This window comes from Bubalus bubalis, chromosome 16 (genome assembly GCF_019923935.1).
Source record: "Bubalus bubalis isolate 160015118507 breed Murrah chromosome 16, NDDB_SH_1, whole genome shotgun sequence".
Taxonomy (NCBI): domain Eukaryota; kingdom Metazoa; phylum Chordata; class Mammalia; order Artiodactyla; family Bovidae; genus Bubalus; species Bubalus bubalis.
The window spans coordinates 11271409-11297642 of NC_059172.1; the positions used below are offsets into that span (position 1 = coordinate 11271409).

At 42.4% G+C, this 26234-nt stretch overlaps 1 protein-coding gene and 1 long non-coding RNA gene across 4 annotated transcripts in view; one reads left to right on the top strand and one right to left on the bottom strand.

Moving 5' to 3' along the window:
- Nucleotides 1-553: 553 nt before the first annotated feature.
- Nucleotides 554-26234, bottom strand: part of TTC17 (tetratricopeptide repeat domain 17) — a 126458-nt gene continuing 100777 nt past the window's right edge. For all 3 annotated transcript variants that reach the window (XM_025266201.3, XM_025266200.3, XM_025266204.3), the window contains 3 exons: nt 5192-5311; nt 3572-3715; nt 554-1705 (listed from right to left, as the gene is read on the bottom strand). In XM_025266201.3, the coding sequence (XP_025121986.3) occupies nt 1574-1705; nt 3572-3715; nt 5192-5311 (396 nt within the window). In that variant the 3' untranslated portion in view covers nt 554-1573. The remainder of the gene's footprint in view (nt 1706-3571; nt 3716-5191; nt 5312-26234) is intronic.
- LOC112579564 lies at nt 18442-25422 on the top strand. Its single transcript, XR_006640073.1, has 3 exons — nt 18442-18501; nt 22128-22221; nt 25326-25422. It is a non-coding gene; the product is annotated as an uncharacterized LOC112579564 (long non-coding RNA).

Consider the following 26234-nt stretch of genomic DNA (forward strand, 5'->3'; position numbering starts at 1 on the left):
AAAATACATCTGATAAAACTGCTTGAAATCAGCTGGACTTGAGCTGCACAAAAGACAGAGTGGACAGGCATGTCTGATTGCTCACCTGCTTCTAAGAAATTACAGTCTGTGCTAGAACCAAATGCTCTGGGTTTAGTGACCCAGTATTTGAGATGACTGGTGTCTGATAATGTTCCAGGAAACCCTGTGTTCGGCAGAGTCCTGTCCCAAAAGGAATGCTCAATTTCACACTGGTATGACTCTCACCAAGGCTCTCCATAAAGCTCAACTGGAAGAACTTCAGGACCGCATGCAGGGGACGTGACTTTGTGGTTTAGATCCTTCTTTTCCCTGGAAGGTCAAATACCAACTCTGAACATCTGCTGATTGTGCATCTTTCGTGATCAAATGTATCATGTAAGATCAACTGTAAAACCTAGTGATGGACTATTTCTCTGCTCACTTTATGTTGTGGAAAAAGAGAAAAAGACCATGATCCGACCCAGGATTACAGCGAGGCTTCAGAGCTGCCCGCATGAGCCTGATTCCAAAGAAAAACCACGCCACAGACCTATTTTGTTCATAAACGACTTTTATTTTTGTCCTCAGTATGTGCCCTTGAAGATTCCCAAATGCCTGGAGTTTCTGACTCTCCTGGGACCAGAGGTATAAGCATTGTAAGGAAACACTCAACCTTGGCTCCTCACTCTCCTGAGGGGCTCCGTCTGAAGGCCTCAGGGAGAGGGAGCTGACACTCACGCCTCATTCCAAGATGGGTAACACGGCGAACAAAGAATTAGTAAAACACAGACTCAGTCTGCTGAGGGCTTCAAATATACATATTCTATATATATAAACCTGTTATATAGGATGTCAACGTATTGGTTTCCTTGTGATCTGCAATTTAAAGTACAAAGGATAGCGATGTTGTACACTGCTGATTTCCCCTTCTCAGCCCCCCTCCCTCCCCAACATAAATAACAGCACAAAGGTCAGGTGATCCTAAGGGTTTCTGTTGTTGTAAATATTTTGTTTTTAAAATCATTTCCCCTTCCTCCCTCCCCCCGCAAACTACCTCTGAGAGTCTGTAACGTAGCAGCACGGAACGGCCAAGGCCGGGGGGCAGCGTGGAGCTAGTGGGAGAGCGCGGACAGTGCTTCCTGCTGACGGGCGCTGGATGGGCTTTTGCGTTTCCACAGACAACAGAGGCTGCACAACGAGAAGCAGGGAAGGTGCCGTGTGGCTTCGTCCTCCACCGAAGCGGAGAAGGCTGGCTGGACCACTGAGAAGAGCCCTAAAGGCATCGAGGTTTTGGAGACAGAGCACGGCTCCAGAAATGTCTTGGCTCAGTATTTACACAATATCTTTAAGCTGCATTTTCCTTTTAAGAAATTTACGTTTCTGAGGCTGGCCGGGGGAAAGAAGGAACTTAAAAACAAAACCAAAACAATTCCCACATATGTAAAAGTCCTGTAATATGTCTTATTCAGTTATTTTCACACACATCATTAAAAGCAGATACTGACAATGATTGGCTTCTTGTTCATTTTTTGAAGAGCATGAGAAGAGAGACAGGAGAGGCGGGAGGGATGAGCTAAGGAGAGCGCCGGCCCTTCTTCAGCATCAAGTGACACTGGATGGTCTGGATTCGGTTCTTGGCGGGGACAAACTCGGGCTGCAGCTTCAGGGTAGACTCGTACCACACCAGTGCTTTCTCAAACTCTTCCTGTGAGGGACAGAGGGACAGAGTGAGAGGGGTATGGCCACCAGACTCAACAGATGTGGTGACGTCTTTTTTCCTGAAGAGCGCGTCTGTGGTGGTGACGGTCCTGCAGTATTCTCTCAGTGCATCTAAATCTCTGAGGAAAACTGAGGTGCAGGGGACAACTGCCTCCATCCCGGAGGCCACAGACTGAGAGAACTATGGCGCAGCCCAGGAGCCAGAGGCAAAGGGGGACCCGCTCTACAGAGACCTGGCCCAACGCCAGGAGCAGCAGCAAGACCCACTGTCACCGAGCCCTGCTGCGCGCCACGGGCAGAGCTAGGTGCTGCGTGGAATCCCTTCCTGTAATCCTCACAGAAACCTCTAGAACTAGGTCTAGCAAAAGCTTATTTTGCATCTGTTTGAATTTTCTACTGTAACTGGAAAGAAGGAAGTCAGGTCAGGTATCTCAATTAGACTTGTAAATTTTGAAGCCATTTCTCATTCTCCCTAACACTTGAAAAAATGAACGTGGTTTGGAAATGATCACTGCCACACAGAAGGCGTTCGCCTTTTACTTAGACTAACACTCCCAAAGAAGAGCCCGAGTCTACCGCTTAAATGACTCCTTCCAGCCAAATGAGAGGCAGAATTCCTCATTCATAGCAGCAAATTTTGCATTTACTGGGGACGAAAATAGATTCTTCAATTTTAAGAAGCAGAGAGGGAAATCTGCACATTCAGCAAGACCTACCTGGCCAAATTAAATTTCCTGCCTTTGAAGTCAAGGATGACACACAAAACTTGGAGCCTGAAGCTGCTCGTTACATTAACCTTTATCAAGAGCACCTTGGAAAGAGCCTCATGTGGGACCCTAAACTTGGATGAAAGTGGATGGCATGACTCTCATGTTAGATTCAGCTATGACAGCTTCTGGGGGACCCCTGGGACTTTGAGTTCCGAAACTGGTCCTTCTTCTGATCCCAACAGGGTTCTGGATGATGGCTTTGCCATTTTGGCTATAAATGGTATCCCAGGGAACTAGTGGCATTCCGCCATTCATTAAACCTTTGGTGAGCACCTACTTACTATGTACCAAACCCTGTGAAGTGCAAGGAACAGGGAGATGAAGAGGAGTCTCTTTTCTAAGGAGCTCCGGGTCTGGTGGGAGAGACCAATACTCAAAACAAAAGTTATAAAACTAAGGTGAAAAGACAAGAAGAGAAATCCGCACAGGGCACCATGGGAGCAATCCTGGGGACCTGGCCTGACCTGGCAGTGAGCGAGCCTGAGTGTGCGTGTCCACCTGGAGTGCTAGGGAAGGCTTTTCTGGAACAAGTGTAGTCTGCAGAAAAGTGTAGGTCAATGGGCCTGTTAGTGTTAGATTCATGGTGAGGAACTACACAGTTGCAAATACTTGGGTGAGTTTACTGTGTTTTTTAAAAAACTTACAAACCCCCCTGCTAAGTCACTTCAGTCGTGTCCGACTCTGTGCGACCCCAGAGACGGCAGCCCACCAGGCTTCCCCGTCCCTGGGATTCTCCAGGCAAAAACACTGGAGTGGGTTGCCATTTCCTTCTCCAATGCATGAAAGTGAAAAGTGAAAGTGAAGTTGCTAAGTCGTGTCCGACTCTTAGCGACCCCATGGACTGCAGCCTACTAGGCTCCTCCATCCATGGGATTTTCCAGGCAAGAGTACTGGAGTGGGGTGCCATTGCCTTCTCCGACAAACCCCCCTGCATGAATTATACCTGTGGTGGAGAGCTGCGACTTTAGACACAAAGCTTACAGAAACCGGAGGACACTGAGACTCAGAGGGTTTGGAACTAGAGATGTGGCCCTGACAGAATGCAGCAGGGGTGGTCCACACCGCTCCCAGGCCAACCTCACCATCGCCACGTATACGTTGCCCAGCGTGAAGTGGTTGACGGCGAAGTGCGGCGCGATCTCCACCGCCATGGTGGCCACAATGACAGCGTCGTTCCAGAGCTTGGCGTTGTGCAGGATGTTGGCCAGGCTGATGAGGGGCACGTCCTGGGAGAGGAGGGAGAAGGCGAGAAGGGAAGAATGTTGGTTTCTGGGCTTTCACTCGTGGCTGTGGTGACCATAAGCAAAGTGGTCAGTGTTCCCTGGTGAATGACAGAGTCGTGCAGCTCGATGTGGGGGCTTCTGTCTGCTGTGGGTCTGTGAGGGGAAGGAGCGTGTGCCAGCCCAGCCGTGCAGCACTTCTCTCACTGAGACAGTCTTGCCTCAAAAAACAAACGAAACTGTCAGCTGGGTGAACAACCTGCTGAGTGAGGCAGCTGCTTTCCATCGTGGTGCCAGCTCCAGGTCACACTGCAGCTTGTGAGGAGTAGCTGGTGGCCAGACTCTGTCCACAGTCCACACTGAGGCTCGCTGTCACAGAGCCGAGCTGTTCTCTGCAAGGACCACGGTGCCCTCTGAGGCAGGGCTGACGCGCTGTGGCCACAGGCCACGACCAGCCTGCTGCCCGACTCTGTAACTTTTTATTGGACTTCATCATTCCCATTCCCCGAGGTACTTCTGTGGCTGTTTTCACGCTATCATGGCAGAACTGAGTGGCTGCAAGAGGCAGGCTGGCCTCAGAGCCTAAATTTGTACTATCTGGCCCTTCACAGAAAAGTTCCCTGACCCCTGATCCAGCGTCTTGGCTCTTCCTGTTGCAGAGCCTAGTGATAACCTAGAAGTATAGAGCACAGGATGATGGGCTGAAAAAGTTGCAGTATTATTATCACAAATATTAACTCCCTTTAGATGTGTGCTCAGTCGCTTCAGTAGTGTCCAACTCTTTGTAACCCTATGGACTGTAGCCTGCCAGGCTCCTCTGTCCATGGGATTCTCCAGGAGAGAACACTGGAGTGGGCTGCCATGCCCTCCTCCAGGGGATCTTCCAGGCCCAGGGATAGAACCCAAGTCTCCTGTGTTTCCTGCATCGGCAGGCGGGTTCTTTACCACTGGTGCCACCTGGGAAGCCCCCTTTAGATGTGTAACCTGAGAAACTGGTATCTATATTCCATTATTCTGTATCACTGGGTTCTTCTATAGGAGATACAGAAGAACAGAAAAAAAGACCCATGCTTGTCCTTGCCGGACACCCACAGAGACATGTCACTATATGAGGTCACAGAGGTTTAAGAACTTGCCTAAGGTTACAAAGGTCCTGAGAGGTCACAAAGGTAATCACAAAGGCGGTGAGAGGCGGAGCTGCCCTTAGAGCTGCATTTACAACTCAGCCGTGCCTGTTCCTGATACAGTGTTTTTCCGGGATCCTGAAGCCCTTCCCCGACGCCCGCTCTTGCTGAGGTGGGGAGGCCACGACAGTGGGTGTAACTCAGGCTTGTGGCAGCATGAGTGGGTCGCTAAACTTTTCCGCCCTTAGCCTTCTGCTGCTTTCTGAGCATGAGGAAGGTTGATGAAACTTCAGAATAAACCAGTGGGCACAGGAAACGACTGAGGGATGGAAATCCACACCCTCGGAGCCCCACTCACCTTCATCTGGTGCGGAGCATAATGGAGGGCCTGCCGTAGGCAGTCAATCGCCTTCTTTCCTTGGCCTTTCACTCTCCAGTAGAGGGCTGCCATGCTGGAAAGGACCCAGGACGTCTGGTTCTACAAAGGAAAGGTCAGTTAAAGCTGACGTCTCTTAAATAACATGCTAATTTACCACCAAGATTAGCAATCGCAACACACAAGTTAACGACCATTTAGCTGTTTACCTGGTGCTGGTGGGCTGCCTCGCACCTTATGTTCACCCTCTCATTGACCCTGGTAACCATCCCACAAGCCTGATTCTACCAGTATAGCCTTTTTAATAAACATTTAGCCTCTCCAGATCATAGTTTTCAAATCTTAAATTTCTACATAGTTTGGTTTATTAATCTGTTTCCAATGGGTTCTGGATTTTCAGCTGTAGTTAGGAAAGTCTTGTTTACTCCAAGGTTATCAAGAATTTTTACCATGTGTTTTCCCCAGAACTGTTGTAGTTTCACTTTTCACACTTGAATATTTGATCCACTTAGAATTTAACCTGGTGTAAAGTAAAAGATAAGGCTCCAATCTATTTTTTTTCCAGATGGCTAAAGCTGTCTTAATATTATTTAATGACTAATTCATCTCTCCCTCACTGTGACGCTACCTTTATTATACACAAAACCTTAGTTAGTAATTCAGGTCTGTGTGCTCAGCTGTGTCTAACTCTTTGCAAACTGTAGCCTGTGAGGCTTCTCTGTCCATGGAGTTTTTCAGGCATGAGTACTGGAGTGGGTTGCCATTTCTTCCTCCGGAGGATCTTCCTGACCCAGGGATCAAATCTGTTGTCTCGCGTCTCTTGCGTTGGCACGTGGAATCTTTACCACTGTGCCACCTGGGAAGCCCATAATTTAGGCCTAATATTGGGTTAATCTACATCTAATTTTTAATTTCCCTATTTCATGTACCCCTTTTGATGGATGTTTCTAATTCCCAGCCATTCTGGTTGAGGCAACTGGAAAACTTACTCTGCTTCCTATCTTATTTTGTTCTTTCAATCTATTTTTTTTTTGGTAATCTATCATTTTTCATTGGCAGGGCACATAGGGTGATATAAATACTGTTTCCTGCCTTGTTTTTGTTGGTTCTACATGTAAATATATTCCTTGATCACTGACATTACTTTTGTGTGGCTTCCCTAGTCATCTTTTGGTTGGCTAAAGTTGATCTTTTAATAGTTTTCTTAAGAAGGGTTAATAGGAATAGGTTTCCCCGACATTGTTGTCATGGGGTGAATTCTGTCTGCCCAGAGTCATATGTTGAAGTCTCAATCCCTAGTATCTCAGAATGTAACTGTATTTAGAAATAAAGTCTTTAGAGAGCAGACTAAGTTAAAAATGAGGTCATTATTGTAGGGCCCTAATCTAATGTAACGGGCTTTCCAGGTGGCTCAGCAGTAAAGAATTCGCCTGCAATGCAGGCGATGCGTGTTCGATCCCTGGGTCGGGAAGATCCCCTGAAGGAGGAAGTGGCAACCCACTCCAGTATTCTTGCCAGGAGAACTTGGTGAACTATAGTCCATGGGGTGGCAAAAGAGTTGGACACGACTTAGTGACTAAACAAAATCTAATGTAAGTGGATTTATAGAAGAGGAGGAGATACATCAGAGTCCTCTGTGCAGACGATGACCACTTGAAGAGCTGCCTAGATCGTAGCCAGCTGCAAGCCAAGGAGCAAGGCCTCAGAAGAAAACAACCCTGCCGGTACCTGGATCCCCAACTTTTAGCCTCCAGCACTGAGAGGATACATTTCTGTTGTTTAAGTCACCCTGCCGGCAGTAGTAGAAGAAGAAATGAAGGAGAAGGCAATGGCACCCCACTCTAGTACTCTTGCCTGGAAAATCCCATGGACAGAGAAGCCTGGTAGGCTGCAGTCCATGGGGTCACTAAGAGTCGGGACACAACTGAGCGACTTCACTTTCACTTTTCACTTTCATGCATTGGAGAAGGAAATGGCAACCCACTCCAGTGTTCTTGCCTGGAGAATCCCAGGATGGAGGAGCCTGGTGGGCTGCTGTCTATGGGGTTGCACAGAGTCGGACCCGACTGAAGCGACTTAGCAGCAGCAGCAGCAGCCAGCAGTATGGTTATGGCAGCCCTAACAAACTAATCCAATTGTATACGTTCAGAACTTTGTAGCCTTTATGCCTGAAACACAGCTGGCTGGATATAACTGTGGCCCATTCTTTCCTTGAATAATCTGCTGGCATTGCTCCACTGCTTTTTGGTGTGAGTGGGGTTGCACACAACTCTGAAGCTAGCCTGATGTATCCCTCCTCCTTAATGACTTGATCCTTCTGACTGGCTTATCAAAAGGATTCTTTTGTTCTGTTTTTGTTTTTAAAGAAAATAAAATTACCTTTCTTTACTGCCAATATCTGACACATTCCAAAGAACATACCTGGAGTAGGAGATGGCAACCCGCTCCAGTATTCTTGCCTGAAAAATTCTGTGGACAGAGGAGTCCGGCGGGCTACAGTCCACGGGGTCACAGAGTTTGACGTGATTGAGTGACTAACACACTTACTGCCAATATATGACACACTCCAAGGAACACATATATATAGGTTATATATGCGTGTTATAAATATATATACACATAGATAATATGTAATTACATAAAATATACACTTATGCTGTAAAGCATAAAATAATAAATATCCCAGAAACTACTACCCTCCTAAGATTCCCCCATGAGGCTGAACGTAGTTTTTAGTTCATGCAGTCGCCTCGCCCACTAGGTGAACGTACTGTAATGTGTTATCTGTTTTCTGTAAACAGAGGTGTGGGGTGGCGAGTTCCCTTGCGTCTACTGTGTGTTCTTTCACGGTGCGTCCTCCTGGCTCTGCTCCAGAGGCACACGTTATCCCAAGTGTTGTGTTTACAACCCCGCCGCTCTTTTTAAACACTGTTCTGTCACACACATACACATATTTACCCCAACAATGCAACGCTTAGCTTACTTCTTCCTGTGCATTGTAAACATGGTATAATGCTGTAAGCAGTCTTCTGGGACTTGCGGGTTTTTACTCAACACTCTTAAGCACTCCATGTTGCTGAATGTAGTTCTTAGTTCACTCAATTTCCTTTATACACAATTAAATGTCCATTAAGTGAATATACCATAATGTGTTTATCCATTTTCTGTAAATGGGGGGAGGGGTTTGAGTTACTTCCTCTTGTCAATAAATGTGCAGAGTTTCTCTAGTCTATATACATGGGAGCGGAAATGCTACATCCCAGGATGTGCAAACGTCCAAGAGAAAGCTAAACTGCTTCCTAAAGGTGTTATGACAAGTTACAGTCCTACCAGCAATGTTTAAAAGTGCCTCCTGCTTTCCAGCCTTTCTTAGTATTATCAGTGGGGGTGAAACGGTATCTTACTGTAGCCTTAATTTGCATTTCCTATTAGTGAGATTGAGAACTGTTTCTTCTTTATTGGTCATAAACACATTGGTCTTATTGTTTTCTGTCAAATGTCTGTTAAATATCTTTTCTATACCTTTTTTCTATCTTGTTTATCTTTCTCATCACTTTATTTCCATGCTCTGCATATTAATCCTTATAAGCTAAGTGTGTTACATGAATTTTCCTTACTCTGGCTTCTTTTTAATTTAAAAAAATGTCTTTAATTAAAACATTTTAAACTTTAATGTAGTTGAACTTATTAACATTCTCTTCTCTGGCTTGTGCTTTTATTATCTTCTTCAAGAAACCTTTTTGTACTTCAAGGCCAGAAAGATCATCTCTCATATTTTAATTTTTAAAGTTTTGTTTTTGATGTCTGAGTCCTCAATTCATGTGGAATTCATTTTTTGTGTAGGATGTGAGGGGCCGACTGAAATTAAGTAACTGCCCTAGAAAGCTTCCTGAATAGCCCTCACCTCCCCAATGATCTTGCATAGCTCTATGTAAGCTGGAGACTGTATACAGGCTTTTATTCACCTTTGTTATTTTTGTTTATTCCTTGAGTAAATGGCATAATGTTTTATTTTACAATTTTTCATAAAAGTAAGGTGATTCTCACAACCTTATTCTTTTCATGAATGTCATACCTATTTTTTACCCTTCCATATAAATGTAAAGATCTGGTATTCAAGAGCCATAAAAAAAAACAAAACAAAAAAACCAAAACCCTGTTATTTTGATCATAACAGAACTGACTCTGTAAGTCAAACTGTGGAAAACGGATGTGTTTATGGTGTGTGTCTTATCCATGAACATTACATGCCCTTCTGCTTATTTAGGGCTTTTAAAATGTCTTTCAGTAAAGTTTTATCACTTTCTGTACATAGGCCTTATGACTTTCTGGTTAGATTTAGTACTGGGAATTTTATATAAATTTTTTGGAGGAGAACATTATATTTTTGTAACAAAGTAAATACATGTTAAAATTATGTTTTCTAATATTTATTGCTGCTGTATAGGAATATAACATATTTTTATTTACTGACTTTACAGGCAACTACCTTGATAACACATTGTTACTTGTAAAAATTTGTGTGGAGATTCTTTTAGGTTTGCTATGCAGATAATAAAAGCCTCTTGATGAAAGTGAAAGAGGAGAGTGAAAAAGTTGGCTTGAAGCTCAACATTCAGAAAATGAAGATCATGGCATCCGGTCCCATCACTTCATGGGAAATAGATGGGAAACAGTGTCAGACTTTATTTTTTTGGGCTCCAAAATCACTGCAGATGGTGACTGCAGCCATGAAATTAAAAGATGCTTACTCCTTGGAAGGAAAGTTATGACCAACCTAGATAGCATGTTCAAAAGCAGAGGCATTACTTTGCCAACAAAGGTCTGTCTAGTCAAGGCTATGGTTTTTCCTGTGGTCATGTATGGATGTGAGAGTTGGACTGTGAAGAAAGCTGAGCGCCAAAGAATTGATGCTTTTGAACTGTGGTGTTGGAGAAGACTCTTGAGAGTCCCTTGGACTGCAAGGAGATCCAACCAGTCCATTCTAAAGGAGCTCAGTCCCGGGTGTTCTTTGGAAGGACTGATGCTAAAGCTGAAACTCCAGTACTTTGGCCACCTCATGTGAAGAGTTGACTCATTGGAAAAGACTCTGATGCTGGGAGGGATTGGGGGCAGGAGGAGAAGGGGACGACAGAGGTTGAGATGGCTGGATGGCATCACCGACGCGATGGACGTGAGTCTGAGTGAACTCCGGGAGTTGGTGATGGACAGGGAGGCCTGGCGTGCTGCGATTCATGGGGGTCGCAGAGTCGGACACGACTGAGTGACTGAACTGAACTGACTGACGCAGATAATCACATTATTTCTGAACAACATGTTTTTTTCTTCCTAATACTTATGCTAGGACTTTCAGTACAATGCTGAGAAGAAGGGGTAATGGTGGGCATTACCAGTTCAGTTCAGTCCTGACTTCAAAGAATTATTTAAAATACTTCTCCCATTAAGAATTATCTTTGATAAAAAATGTTTTGTGGATTTTTCTCATCAGATTAAAGAAATTCTTCTCTATTCTTAATTTGCATTACCTTTAGTTCATGAATGTACTGAATTTTATCAAATGCAATCTACTGAAATGATTTCATAATTTTTCTCCTTTAATTTGGGTGAGGTCTAGCTTTTCCTGAAGCTAGACCACAGACTAATACTTATGAATATAAATTCAAATGGATTGACTGGCTTATCAGCAGCAGAAAAAGGTGTGTGTGTGTTGGTTTGTCAGTTTGTTTCATTAAATCAATCATTTTCTGCTTTTATATATTTTGAGGTTATCTTACTGGGTATATTACTGGGTATGCATAAGGTTATCAGTCAGTTCAGTTGCTAAGTAGTGTCTGACTCTTTGTGACCTCATGGACTGCAGCATGCCAGGCTTCCCTGTCCATCACTAACTCCCAGAGTTTGCTCAAACTCAGGTCCATGGAGTCGGTGATGCCATCCAACCATCTCATCCTCTGTTGTCCCTTTCTCCTCCTGCCTTAGATCTTTCCCAGCATCCGGGTCTTTTCTAATGAGTCAGTTCTTTGCATCAAGTGGCCAAAGTACTGGAGCTTCAGCATCAGTCCTTCCAATGAATATTCAGGACTGATTTCCTTTAGGGTTGACTGGTTGGATATCCTTGAAGTCCAAGGGACTCTCAAGAGTCTTCTCCAACACCACAGTTCAAAAGCATCAATTCTTTGGTGCTCAGTTTTCTTTATGGTCCACCTCTCACGTCCATACATGACTACTGGAAAAACCATAGCCTTTACTATATGGACCTTTGTTGGCAAAGTAATGTTTCTGCTTTTTAATATGCTGTCTAGGTTTATCGTAACCTTTCTTCCAAAGAGCAAGCGTTTTTTAATTTCATGGCTGCAGTCACCACCTGCAGTGATTCTGGAGCTCAAGAAAATAAAGTCTGTCATGATTTCCATTGTTTTCTCATCTATTTGCTATGAAATGATGGGACTGGATGCCATGATCTTAGAGTTTTGAATGCTAAGTTTTAAGCCAACTTTTTCACTGTCCTCTTTCACTTTCATCAAGAGACTCTTTAGTTCCTCTTCGCTTTCTGCCATAAGGGTGGTTTCATCTGCATATCTGAGGTTATCCATATTTCTCCCAGCAATCCTGATTCCAGCTTGTGCTTCATGTAGCCTCACATTTTGCATGATGTACTCTGTATATAAGTTAAATAAACAGGATGACAATATACATACAGCCTTGTTGTACTCCTTTCCCAACTTGGAACCAGTCTGTTGTTCCACGTCTGGTTCTAACTGTTGCTTCTTGACCTGCATACAGATTTCTCAGGAGGCAGGTAAGGTAGTCTGCTATTCCCATCTCTTGAAGAATTTTCCAGTTTGTTGTGATCCACACAAAGGTTTTAGCATAGTCAATGAAATAGAAGTAGGCATTTTTTGGGAACTCTCTTGCTTTTTTGATGATCCAGCAGATGTTGGCAATTTGATCTCTGGTTCCTCTGCCTCTTCTAAATCCAGCTTGAACATCTGGAGTTCTCGGTTTATGTACTGTTGAAGCCTAGCTTGGAGAATTTTGAGCATTACTTTGCTAGCGTGTGAGATGACTGCAGTTGTACGGTAGTTTGAACATTCTTTGGCATTGCCCTTCTTTGGGACTGGAATGAAAACTGACCTTTTCCAGTCCTGTGGCCACTGTTGAGTTTTCCAAATTTGCTGGTATATTGAATGCCACACTTTCACAGCATCATCTTTTAGGATTTGAAATAGCTCAGCTGGAATTTCTTCGCCTCCACTAGCTCTGTTTGTAATGATGCTTCCTAAGGCCCACTTGACTTTGCACTCCATGATGTCTGGGTCCAGGTGAGTGATCACACCACTGTGGTTATCTGGGTCACTACGATCTTTTTTGCGTAGTTCTTCTGTGTATTATTGTCACCTCTTCTTAATATCTTCTACTTCTGTTTGGTTCATACTGTTTCTGTCCTTTATTGTGCCCATCTTTGCATGAAATGTTCCTTTGGTACCTCTTATTTTCTCGAAGAGATCTCTAGTCTTTCCCATTCTATTGTTTTCCTCTATTTCTTTGCATTGATCACTCAGGAAGGCTTTCTTATCTCTCCTTGCTATTCTTTGGAACTCTGCATTCAGATGGATATATCTTTCCTTTTCTTCTTTGCCTTTCGCTTCTCTTCTTTCCTCAGCTATTTGTAAGGCCTCCTGAGACAACCATCTTGCCTTTTTGTACTTCTTTTTCTGGTATATATTTCTGGTGAATTAAAGCTTTTATCATTACATGGTCATTCTCTCTGACCCTAATAATTTTTCTGTTCTGAAATATATCTTTTCAGGTATTTAATGTAACTGTCTTTACTACCTTTTGATAGTATATTCATTTTTGATTAGTATTTTCCCATTATTTTCAACATTTCTATTATGTTTTAGGTATGATTTAAAAAAAATACGTAGCTCCTTTAAAAAATTTCCAATTTGACATTAGTGTGATTTACATTGTAGATTATTTTAAAGACTGTTAGTATATTTCTTGGTTTCTTTCATCCAGATTCTTGAATACTTTTTTTCCTTTTTTTTTTTTGTCCTTCTCTTCTTACTCCATTATTCTATCCTCACAGGTTTTGGATTTGCACATTTTTTAAAAGGTTACCCTTAAATTTCTACTCAATTTTTAACTTAAAGTCCAAGCAACATACTAACTCACTCCTCTTGAACACGAAAAGGGCCTTTAAATACCTTAACTCTGTTCATCCCACTCTCAAATGTACATTTGTCCAGAATTTGTTTCATCATTAAAAAAGAAATCTCAAACTGTTTTCTACAGTGTTTGTTTCCATTTGTATACCTGTGTAATTTTATTTGCTTAGTAAATCTTCCTTTGCTTCAGATAGCTTTTCTTTAGTTATCATACAGAAAAGTTCCTTTAGGGTAGGGCTCTTGGTTAACTTTTTCCAGTTCTTTAAGTGCCTTTACTCTTCTGTCACTGTAGGGGCCACAATTCTAGGGGGCCCAGTATCCTTCCAAAACTGTCATCTGGATTAGACAGTTGCTATGAAATTAAAAGACGCTTACTCCTTGGAAGGAAAGTTATGACCAACATAGACAGCATATTCAAAAGCAGAGGCATTACTTTGCCAACAAAGGTCTGTCTAGTCAAGGCTATGGTTTTTCCAGTGGTCACGCATGGATGTGAGTGTTGGACTTGAAGAAAGCTGAGCACTGAAGAATTGATGCTTTTGAACCGTGGTGTTGGAGAAGACTCTTGAGAGTCCCTTGGACTGCAAGGAGATCCAACCAGTCCATCCTAAAGGAGATCAGTCCTGGGTGTTCTTTGGAAGGACTGATGCTAAAGCTGAAACTCCAGTACTTTGGCCACCTCATGCGAAGAGTTGACTCATTGGAAAAGACTCTGATGCTGGGAGGAATTGGGGGCAGGAGGAGAAGGGGACAACAGAGGATGAGATGGCTGGATGGTATCACCGACTCAATGGACAAGATGGACACATGGTGTCCACTCAATGGACACCAAACAACAGTCTGGGTGAACTCTGGGAATTGGTGATGGACAGGGAGGCCTGACGTGCTGCGATTCATGGGGTTGCAAAGAGTCAGACACGACTGAGTGACTGAACTGATAAGAAACATTTAGTCACATTCCTCTATAGGTAATCTGTCCTTTCTGTCTCCGTGAGGGCAGAGATCTTTGCCTGCCCTCTTAATTTTTCTTCACTGATTTATGCCAAGCCCTTGAAAAGTATTTTGCACAAAGCAGGTCTTTGCTACATATTTGTTGAATGAATGGCTGCTGTTATATCTCTTAAGCTATTTTCTTTCCGATGCATATCCAAAATTGTACAATCTGCTTTGTGAAGTTCTGGCTGAACACTGCAAACCACATTTCTCCTTTGCTAGCGGGCTTCTTGTTAAGTTCTGCAAACGTGTGCTAGGCAATTGGAAGGAGAGAAGGAGTGGGACTTTTTCTCTCAGTTGGCATGCTATTTCAGTTGGTCATTCTGGCAGCACTTTGGGGGCAGCACTTCCAGACCCAGTGGAAAGCCTGTGCTCCCTCCTCCAAAGCACGAACTCTAGTTCACCCAGAGTTCTTGCCTGTGAACTCTAGATTTCAGAAACCCCAAGGGTTTGCCTTCCCATTCCCTACAGTGCGTATCTCGGATTTACCTAAGTGCTTCTTTTTCTCAGCCCTCCACCACAATGTACAGACATGTCTTGGAGATATTGCTTGGTTACAGACCTCCACAATAAAGTGAATATTACAAAAGCGAGTCACACAAACCTTTTGGTTTCCCAGTACATACAGAAGTTATGTTCACATTTAATACTATAGTCTGTTATGCATGCAGTAGCCCTGTGTCTAGAAAACTATGTGCTGTTTTGTCAGTCGTTCAGTCGTTCGTGACCCCGTGGACTGGAGCCCACCAGGCTCCTCTGTCCATGGAATTCTCCATGCAATACTGGAGTGGGTTGCCATGCCCTTCTCCAGGGGATCTTCCTGACCCAGGGATGGAACCCAGGTCTTGTGAACTGCAGACAGATTCTTAACCATTTGAGCTACCCAGGAAGCCCTAAAAAAAAACAAAACCCAACAAACTATGTACATACCTTCATTAAAAATACTTCCTTGCTAAAAAATGCTAACAATCAGCTGAACCTCCAGTGAGTGGTAACAGTAACATCAAAAATCCCTGGTCACGGATCACCGTAACAGAAGTAGTAATGAAGAAGTTCAAAGTATTGTGAGAATTACCAAAATGTGACACAGAGAAAGTGAAAATCACACCAATAGATTTGCTCAAGACAGGGTTGCCACAAACTTTCAATTTGCAAAAAATGCAGCATCTGCCAAGCACAATAAAGCGAAGTGCAATAAAACAAGGTCTGCCTATAATCAGTTCTCTAAATTAAATTTGGTTTTTGAAATACGTAATGCTGTTTCTGTTTTCCTGACGTGATCCTGACTGAAACAGATGCTCTTAAGATAGCTTTTGTCTTTGCCATAATGCATCTTGGCATGGATTTCTTTTTATTTACCCAGCTTGGGACACCTGGTGCTTCCTGAATCTGTTGATTTGCTTATTTCCTTATCTCTATAATACTCCAGGTAATTTTTTACATAAAGCTTGCAATTCACTGATTATTTGTGGCTAAATCTATCTAACTCGTCCACTGGGTATATGACTTAATTACTTACACAAATATATTTTTAGTTTAAGATGTATGTAATTTTTAAAAATTTGCCTACTCATTTTTTGATATGCCATTTCTTTGCTCACCTTTGTGATTATACCTTTTAGGTGTTTTATAATGAAAATTTTCAAATGCATATACAAATAAAGGAAACAGTATAATGAACTCCATGTGCTCACCGCCTAGATTCAACATTTATCAACAACTCATGGCCATACTCACGTACACAAGGTAATGGCTGTCCCGTGGAATGAATCTGGGAGCACTGCCGTCTCTTCAGTTTTTTGGAATACTTTGAGAGGGGTAAGTATTAACTTTTCTTTGTACGTTTGATAGAACTGCCCTGTGAAGCCATCTAGTCCTGGACTTTTATTTTTTGTAGTTTCTTGATTACTGATTCAATTTTAATACTAGTAGTTGGTCTGTTCAGATTATCTATCTCTTCCTGATTGAGTCGTGGAAGAGTGTATGTTTCTAGAAATTTATCCGTTTCTTCTTCTAGGTTATCCAATTTCTTGGCATATAACTGTTCATAGTATTATCTATTTTTCTTTATTTTCATAGTATTCTCTTATGACTATTTCTGTGATATGTTTTAATTTCTCCTCTTTCATTTTTTATATTATTTGGATCCTTCTCTTTTATCCTTGATGAGCCTGGATAAAGTCTTATCACTTTTATCTTTTCAAAAAAAAAAAAACACAGCTCTTGGTTTCTCTGATCTTTTCTATTGTTTTGTTTGGTCTCTACGGACTTCCCTGGTGGCTCAGATGGTAAAGCATCTGCCTACAACGCGGGGGACCCAGGTTCGATTCCTGGGTTGGGAAGATCCTCTGGAGAAGGAAATGGCAACCCACTCCAGTACTCTTGCCTGGAAAATCCCATGGACGGAGGAACCTGGTGGGCTACAGTCCATGGAGTCGCAAAGAGTTGGACATGACTGAGTGACTTCACTTCACTTAACTTCTTCTCCTACCTTTACTATTTCCTAACTTCTTCAGTTCACATCAGTCGCTCAGTCGTGTCTGACTCTTTGTGACCCCATGAATCGCAACACACCAGACCTCCCTGTCCATCACCAACTCCCAGAGTTTACCCAAACTCATGTCCATCGAGTCGGTGATGCCATCCAGCCATCTCATCCTCTGTCGTCCCCTTCTCCTCCTGCCCCCAATCCCTCCCAGCATCAGAGTCTTTTCCAATGAGTCAACTCTTCACATGAGGTGGCCAGAGTACTGGAGTTTCAGCTTTAGCATCATTCCTTCCAAAGAAATCCCAGGGCTGATCTCCTTCAGAATGGACTGGTTGGATCTCCTTGCAGTCCAAGGACTCTCAAGAGTCTTCTCCAACACCACAGTTCAAAAGCATCAATTCTTCAGCGCTCAGCCTTCTTCACAGTCCAACACTCACATCCATCCATGACCACAGGAAAAACCATAGCCTTGAACTAGATGGACCTTTGTTGGCAAAGTAATGTCTCTGCTTTTGAATATGCTATCTAGGTTGGTCATAATTTTCCTTCCAAGGAGTAAGCATCTTTTAATTTCATGGCTGCAATCACCATCTGCAGCAATTTTGGAGCCCCCAAAAATAATGTCTGACACTGTTTCCACAGTTTCCCTATCTATTTCCCATGAAGTGATGGGACCAGATGCCATGATCTTCGTTTTCTGAATGTTGAGCTTTAAGCCAACTTTTTCACTCTCCTCTTCCACTATCATCAAGAGGCTCTTTAGTTCCTCTTCACTTTCTGCCATAAGGGTGGTGTCATCTGCATATCGGAGGTTATTGATATTTCTCCCGGCAATCTTGATTCCATCTTGTGCTTCTTCCAGCTCAGCGTTTCTCATGATGTACTCTGCATATAAGTTAAATAAGCAGGGTGACAATATACAGCCTTGACGTACTCCTTTTTCTATTTGGAACCAGTCTATTGTTCCATGTCCAGTTCTAACTGCTGCTTCCTGACCTGCATACAGGTTTCTCAAAAGGCAGGTCAGGTGGTCTGGTATTCCCATCTCTTTCAGAATTTTCCACAGTTTATTGTGATCCACACAGTCAAAGGCTTTGGCATAGTCAATAAAGCAGAAATAGATGTTTTTCTGGAACTCTCCTGCTTTTTTGATGATCCAGCAGATGTTGGCAATTTGCTCTCTGGTTCCTCTGCCTTTTCTAAAACCAGCTTGAACATCTGGAAGTTCACGGTTCACATATTGCTGAACCCTGGCTTGGGGAATTTTGAGGATTACTTTACTAGCATGTGAGATGAGTGCAACTGTTCGGTAGTTTGAGCATTCTTTGGCATTGCCTTTCTTTGGGATTGGAATGAAAACTGACCTTTTCCAGTCCTGTGGCCACTGCTGAGTTTTCCAAATTTGCTGGCTTATTGAATGCAGCACTTTCATAGCATCATCGTTCAGGATTTGAAACAGCTCAACTGGCTCTGTTTTTCTTTTTCTTTCCCAGGCAAGAATGCTGGAGTAGGTTGCCATATCCTTCTCCAGGGGATCTTCCTGACCCAGGGGTGGAACCTGTGTCTCCGGCATTGCAGGAAGATTCTTTATCACTGAGCCACCAGGGAAGCCCTGTTTCTTTTTCTGATTCCTTTAGATGGTAGGTTATGTTGTTTCAGATCTTCTTCGTTTCTTGAGGTATGCCTGCATTGCTACAAAATTCCCTCTTGTGACTGTTATTGTTGTGTCCCACAGACTTTGGAAAGTTGTTTATTTTCATTTGTCTCAAGGTATTTTCTGATCTCCTCTTTGATTTCTTCATTGACCTGTTGGTTTTTAAGTATCATGTTGTTAAGTCTCCATGTTTCTGTTTTTCCCATTTTTCTTTTGTAACTGATCTCTAGTTTTCATACTGCTGTGGTCAGATAAGACGCTTGATATAATTTCTATGCTCCTAAATTTACTGGGCCTAGTGTTGTGTCCTAGCATGTGGTCCATTCAGGAGAGCAGTCCATGTGCACCTGGAAACAATGTGGATTCTGCTGTGTGGGGATGGAACGTGTGTGTGTGTGTGTGTGTGTGTGTGTGTGTGTGTGTTGCTCAGTTGTGTCCAACTCTTGCAACCCCATAGGCTGGAGACCATCTGGCCCCTCTGTCCATGGAATTCTCCAGGCAAGAATACTGGAGTGGGTAGCCATTTCCTTCTCCAGAGGATTTTCTCGATCCAGGGATTGAACCTGGGTCTCCTGCAATTCAGGCACATTCTTTTCCATCTAAGCCACCAGGGAAGCCTGGAATGTCCTATAGATACCTATTAAAGCCAAGTGGTCTAATGTCATTTAAGGCCACTGTTTCCTTATGGATTTTCTGTCTGGATGATTAATTTGTCCACTGATATAAGTGGGGTATTAAAGTTCCCATTATTATTGTATTACTGTCAATCTTTCAGTTCAGTTGCTCAGTCGTGTCTGACTCTTTGCGACCCCATGAATCGCAGCATGCCAGGCCTCCCTGTCCATCTCCAACTCCTGGAGTTCACTCAGACTCACATCCATCGAGTCAGTGATGCCATCCAGCCATCTCATCCTGTTGTCCCCTTCTCCTCCTGCCCCCAATCCCTCCCAGCATCAGAGTCTTTTCCAATGAGTCAACTCTTCGCATGAGGTGGCCAAAGTACTGGAGTTTCAGCTTTAGCATCATTCCTTCCAAAGAAATCCCAGGGCTGATCTTCAGAATGGACTGGTTGGATCTCCTTGTAGTCCAAGGGACTCTCAAGAGTCTTCTCCAACACCACAGTTGAAAAGCATCGATTCTTCAGTGCTCAGCCTTCTTCACAGTCCAACTCTCACATCCATACATGACCACAGGAAAAACCATGTCAATCTTTAGGTCTTCTAATATTTGCTTTATATATTTAAGTGCTCCTGTATTGAGTGCATTTATGTTTGTGAATGTTATATCCTCTTCTTGTATTGATCTCTTTATCATTACATAATGCCCTTCTTTGTCTTTTATTATAGACTTTGTTTTAAAGAGGAAAAGTATCTAAAGACCACAATCTGGGTACTGAGGGTGCTTACTAATACTGGGCTAATCACAGATTCTAGTCTTTTAGCAAAATAAAGCCAGCATATGTGTAAATATATCAAATAAATATATCAGGAATTCTTACTTATACTTTCAGTTTAAGACTAAAGATGTTTACGTCATTGTTCTCACATCTCTATGTTCTTTCACCCATATTCAAAATTCCAGTTTCCAAATCACCAACAAAATTACTCATTTACTTTGCAGTACATACAGCTATAATCCCAAAAGAATAACATTAATATTATTAGCAACAGTACTACTGAAAACAGTATAAGGTTTTCCTTTGTTCTTAGGGTAAATTTCATTAGGGATGCACACCCAAATAATTGTGTTTTAAAGTCACTTGGAATAGTTTCTCTTGATGTGGTTCTACTACCAATGGAATGCATAGTTATGCTCAATTTTACTCTTAATTAGGAATTACCTTATTTAAAAATTTTTGTAATTATGCAAAATATTTGGTTTCAAAGTAAAAAAACGTGGATTCAAGGAAAGCTGGCTTTGTTTCCTGTCTTTTCTATCCTATTTCTATCTTTCTTCCATGGGACAGCATTTAAAATTTTTTTTTCAAAGTTAGTCTTTTCATTTTAAAATGTTTGTTTTTACAAATATTCTCCCTCCCTACAACTTGCTATTTTAAAAAGATATAAGTAGTAATCTGAGGTATAATTTTTTTCTATTGTTCTTTTTTTCACTTGCTGTATTCTGGAGATTATTTAATATAAGTTTATAGAGATTGTCCTCATTCATTTTGACAGCTGCAGAAGCCTCCACTGTGTGGATTTCACACACAATGAACAACCATAGTGGACTGTTTATTCAGTCAACCCCCTACTACTGGGCATTTGGATTGTTGTTTGCTCACTAATACAAGTCAGGCTACAGTCAACAGTCTTACTCATAGGTATTTTTGTCAGATAATTTTTTTGCCATTGTATTTTTAGGAAATATTCCTAAAAGTAGGATTGCTGGATGAATGGGTAATGAATGTATAATCTTGCTGGATAGATAATTTGCTAGGTATCTATTTCCTCTCAGGTTATTCGATTTTGCATTTCTCCCAACAGTGTACGCCAGTGCCAGTTTCCCCAAGGTCGCACCAAGGGCATCCTAACAAACTTCCGAATTTTTGCCAAACATAGAGGCCAGAAATATCTCAGTCTAATTTTGTTCTTCTTCTAGCTTTTTGGGATAGAAGCATAGATCACTAATTTCAGCCTGTTTTTTTTAAAGTTAATGTATCCATTAGTTTGTACTGCTACAGACTTGCCTCAAGCATTGCTGTAGCTGCATCCCACAAGTTTTGATATACAAAATCTTTATTGTCATTCATTTAAAAACATTTTCTAATTTTGCTTTCTTCACCAAATTGTGAGTTATTCAGAAAGTGACAGTGTTAGTTGCTCAGTCGTGACCAATTCTTTGTGACCCCATGGACTGCAGCCCAACAGGCTCCTCTGTCCATGGAATTCTTTAAGCAAGAATACTGGATTGGGTAGCCATTCCCTTCTCCAGGGGGATCTTCTTGACCCAGGGACTGAACCTGAGCTTCCTGCACTTCCAGCAGATGCTTCACCATCTTGAGCCACCAGGGAGAGGTACACTATTCATCTCACCAAAATCACTGGGAATTTTCCATCCTTATTTTTTTTTTCTGATCTTTTTCTCTAGGTTAATTCCATTATGGTTGGAAAATAAACTCTAAATTATTTCAATGGTTTAATATTTAACTGAGGCTTAATTTATGATTCAGCTTGTGATCAGTATGGTAAATGTCCCACATACATTTTTAAAATAGGAATTTTGTCACAGTTGAATGTGGCATGATAGAAATATCAGTTATGTCAAGTATGTATAGTCGCAAGATGTTCTATATCATATTTTTTGTCTGCTTAGTTCTGTCACCTATTAAGAGGTATGTTAAAGTACTCTGATCATGGATTCATTGCTCCCTTTACATCTGTCGATGTTTAATGTCTGTCGGTACCATGTGAAACCATGACACTGGTTCTGTCTAGATACACAGTTTTCCATATTCTGGTGGACTCACCACTTTATCATTATGAATTGTCTTTATCTATAGAGTAATGCTTCCTGCCTTAAATTCTACATTGTCTGTTATTAGCATAGTTACAACAGCTTTCTTTTGATGAGTATTTATTTGATGTTATCTTTTTTCCATCTGTTTAATTTCAGCTGTTTTGTATCGTATTACAAGTGTGTTATCTGCAAACAGCATATAATTGGGCTCAACATTTTAACCTAGTCTGATGTGAGCACTCTAATTGAGGTATGTAATCCTTTTGTATTATTTACTGTGATCACTGATAAACTGGGTTTATTGCTATCATATTACTATTTGCATTCTATTTCACCACCTGTTTTATATTCCTTTGTCTTCCTTGCCTCCTTTATGAATTAATCAAATGTTTTTTATTATTCCATTTTCCCTTAATTATACATTAACTGTTCTTTTAGTGATTAGCTAAAAGTACAACATGCATCTCTGATTTATTACAGACTAAAAATATAAATTATTACTTCAATTTTATTACTTTCCTGTAATGCTAAAGCCTAATATTTTGTCCATGTGTATTCATGGGAAATGAATCTTGTGTTTTCAGCTGTGTACCCCTGTAAGCTTAATAAAGGCAGAATGTCACCCATGTTACTAGGCAACACTGCTTATGGTAAAGATGACCTGACTCTGAACTGCCAGTGGACTGTGATGACCTGGTAGAAAGACCCAGCTCTGAGTTTTCCCCTGTGTGACATTTCCTGTCCCTAGTTAGAACTCTTGGACTCTAGGCCACAGGACTGTTATAAGAGGCATTGGTTCTTACCTGGAACTTGAGACTTCCAGGCTAGGATGGTTCCCACACTCACCCATGTGGTCCTGATCCCTTATCCCTGAGCTGTCAACTCGGGGGCTGGAGTAGAGAGCAGTCCCCAGGACTGCTGTCAGAGAGCTATGGGAACTCGTGGAGAAATACATGAAAAGCTGCCCTGCTGGCTTGCTATGTGTTCTGTATTCTCCAGAGTGAAAGCAAGACAACTGCTCTACTGGGTTGTGCAAACTATGAAACATCTGTTGAGCTGGGCTTCAAACAAGAGGCAGGGTGCACTGCAGAGCAGTAGCATCAATGAAACAGACTTTCATATCCTTGGTTCAATGGCCAAAGCACCATGAAACAAATGGAACGGGGAGGCAGATGCTGGGAAGACTGAAGCCTCAGTGGGGGCTGACTTTCTCAGAGACTGATGGCAAAGGCTTGACACTGTGTGACGGGATAAATCTTCCCCTTGTAGGAATGGATGAAAGCTGCAGACAAACTTATGGTAAGAGAAAACGCCCCACTTTCCATGAAATGGGAGCTGACCAGAAACCTGGCTGAAAATGGGCTGACTGGCAAGAATCATATTCCCGTGGTGTAGCTGATGCATTTGAGCCAAAGGCGGCATTGATGCCTGACAAGGGGTGGGCAGGAGACAAGCACAGGTACTCAGGACTCCGTGTTTGTGACTAGGTCTGGATCAGACAAGGGGTGGAGCAGCTTGGCTCTGACCCAAGTTGGGCTGGCCGGGGATCCAACCAGCACAAAGTAGCGCTCACAAGCCACCACCTAAAGAACTGGGGACAAAAATGGGAGAACTACCTCTGCACTAGCCCGCAAGGTCAAACAGGACGGTGTGGCAACCTGGCACACAAACAGACTGCAGCAGCAATGGCGGCAGCGTGCTGCGCGTCTGGCACCGTAGGCGAGACCTCGACGGAGGCCACTGCGTGCGAGTAACCTCGGCTGCAAGCTGGGCAGCTTTTTGAGGGGTCTGCAAGTGAACCCTAAAATGGAGTCTGACCAGTGTCATCTGCTGACACTTACTGATAATTATGGTAATGCAAACTAAAAACTCTCTAAAGAGACAACTATAGATGGGCTTTTCAAGAAACAATAAAGGACAATGACTAAGTATTTTAAAAGTTGAAGCAGAGAGGATATGGCGATCCTTGTTCTTTTGTGAAAGGTAAATGGGAAAAGCGTGCTTTTGCTTTGTTATCACTGCCATTTTCTAAGTGTGATCCTCAGATCAGCAACATCACCCAGAGTCACCTGGGAACTTATGAGAAATGTAAATTATCAACCCAACCCTAGACTTACTAAATCAGTAAGTGAAGTCATAGAAGCCTAGCAATATGTCTTAACAAGTCCTCCAGGTGACTGCAGTGTACCCTAAAGTCTGAGATCTACTGTGCTAAAAAGCTAATAAGGTCATGGTTGGTCTGTGAGCCTATAATGAAACCTCATGTTGGATTTACCTTCTAGCTCTATTTCTCTGAAGACCTAATAAAGGACAAAAGTTAGCTGTCACCAGGCAAGACAGCTGACAGTAAAAATGACCTTGGTAAACCATAACTGGACTGGTGAGACTGGAAAAAACTGGAGGCAGAAATGGCAACCCACTCCAGTATTCTTGCCTGGGAAATCCCACGGCCAAAGGAGCCTGGTGGGTTACAGTCCACAGGTCACAAAGAGTCGGACAAAACTGTGACTGCACGTGCATATGCGTGCACGTTCCCAGCAGCCTTACCGGCTTCTTACAAGGTTCTAATCTTTGGATGAAGGTCAAACGCCCCATGACCTTCAGTCAGCTTCTGCATACTGGGAAAGGCATCATTTAAAGGGCTGTGTCTATCCCAGATAAAAGGACCATTAACCAGATGCTCTTAACTAGCTCATGCACAGTGAAACTAAAGCGACTTTTCTCTTGGATCCATGTTTCTCACCTAAGAAGAGTCTCTGCTCTGAACTGGTCTAGAGTAAGGACTGCTGACCCCAAACGTAGACCCACACTAGGATGAGAGGACAACAGCAATGGTAGGCAGCTGACCCAACACCTGGACCTGTACGATCAATCCCACTAAAAGAACTGTTTACCAAATGTGTGTCTCTCTATCAACACTGAAAGTTATTGTTTTACTTCTAACCATACTGTTGCCCTCAATGTTTAGGATGGTAAGAAAATTCTCAAGTCGTCACCGAGAATTATGAATTATCTTAACCACTTGTGACATGTTTCACTGCAAGTCTACTGCTAAAATTTTATAATTATAAAATTTTAAAATTGTAATTCAGTATAGTTGGTTAAATGTATAGCCTATAGATACTTTTCCATTAGAAAAAAGAAAAAGACTGGGAACAACTCTAAGCACCTGGTGGGAAGCCACAGCTGGGAGCCTCTGGGCACCATGGCTCTTGTGGCTAACATGTCCCTTTCTACTGCCCTGTGCATGTGGGGCTGTTACAAAAGATACTGGTTCTCATATGGAGCCTAGAGCATGTAAGTCAGGGCAGTCCTCACTTTTAACCATTTGACTGTTCCCCTGCACCTGAATAGCCACTTGGCAGGAAAGAAGGGCGGGCAGAGAATGCCCTGGCCTAAGTGCGTGCTGTCCTGGAGGTGCGAGCCTGCTGCTGTGGAGCCCTGGCCCCTCATCCTTGAGTGAAGCCCACGCCAAGTGAGGCCAATTACGTGAGGATGAAATGTCTAACTGGATCTAGGACCATCTACAGTGGTCAGTGTAATTCCTCTCTGCCTTTCGTACTGCTGTAGCTATGAACTGCAACCTCAGAAGACAGTACTGTTATTATTTTGTATCAACATACTTATTTACATATACCTTAGTATGTACTCTTGCTGTTTTCTTTGCTTTTTTCTGAGTTTCTACCTGGAATAGTTTTCCTTCTGCCTGAAAAAAATCCCTTCAGGATTTTTAATGCAAGTCTGTTGATTACATGTATCTTTCAGTTTCTGGTGGTCTAAAACCTTTATCTAAACTTCATTTAAAAAAATCAAGGTATAATATAAATAGAAATGCTCAGACCTTAGGCATAACATTCAGTTTTGACTATTACTTAAAGACACAGAAAACATTCAGTAGTCCAGAAAGTCCTTTCAAGCTGCTTCCCAATCAACCCCTTCCCCTGACAAAGCAATTCACTCTTCTGATTTCTACGACCAGAGGTTAATTTTGCCTGTTCTAGGATTTTGTATAGTTGGGATTATACACTATACATTTTTTTGTGTCCAGTGACTTAATAGCACAATATTTCTGAGATTCATCAATATGGATGTAGGATCTTTCTTGTAGAATAGTATCCACTGTATAAATATAACCCTGATTATCTATTCTCCTATTGATGGGTATCTGTTTCCAGGTTTTTGGCTGTTATAAATAAATCTGCTGTGAACATTTTTTAACAAGTATTTTGTGGACATAGTTTTCATGGGGTTTCTCTGGTGGCT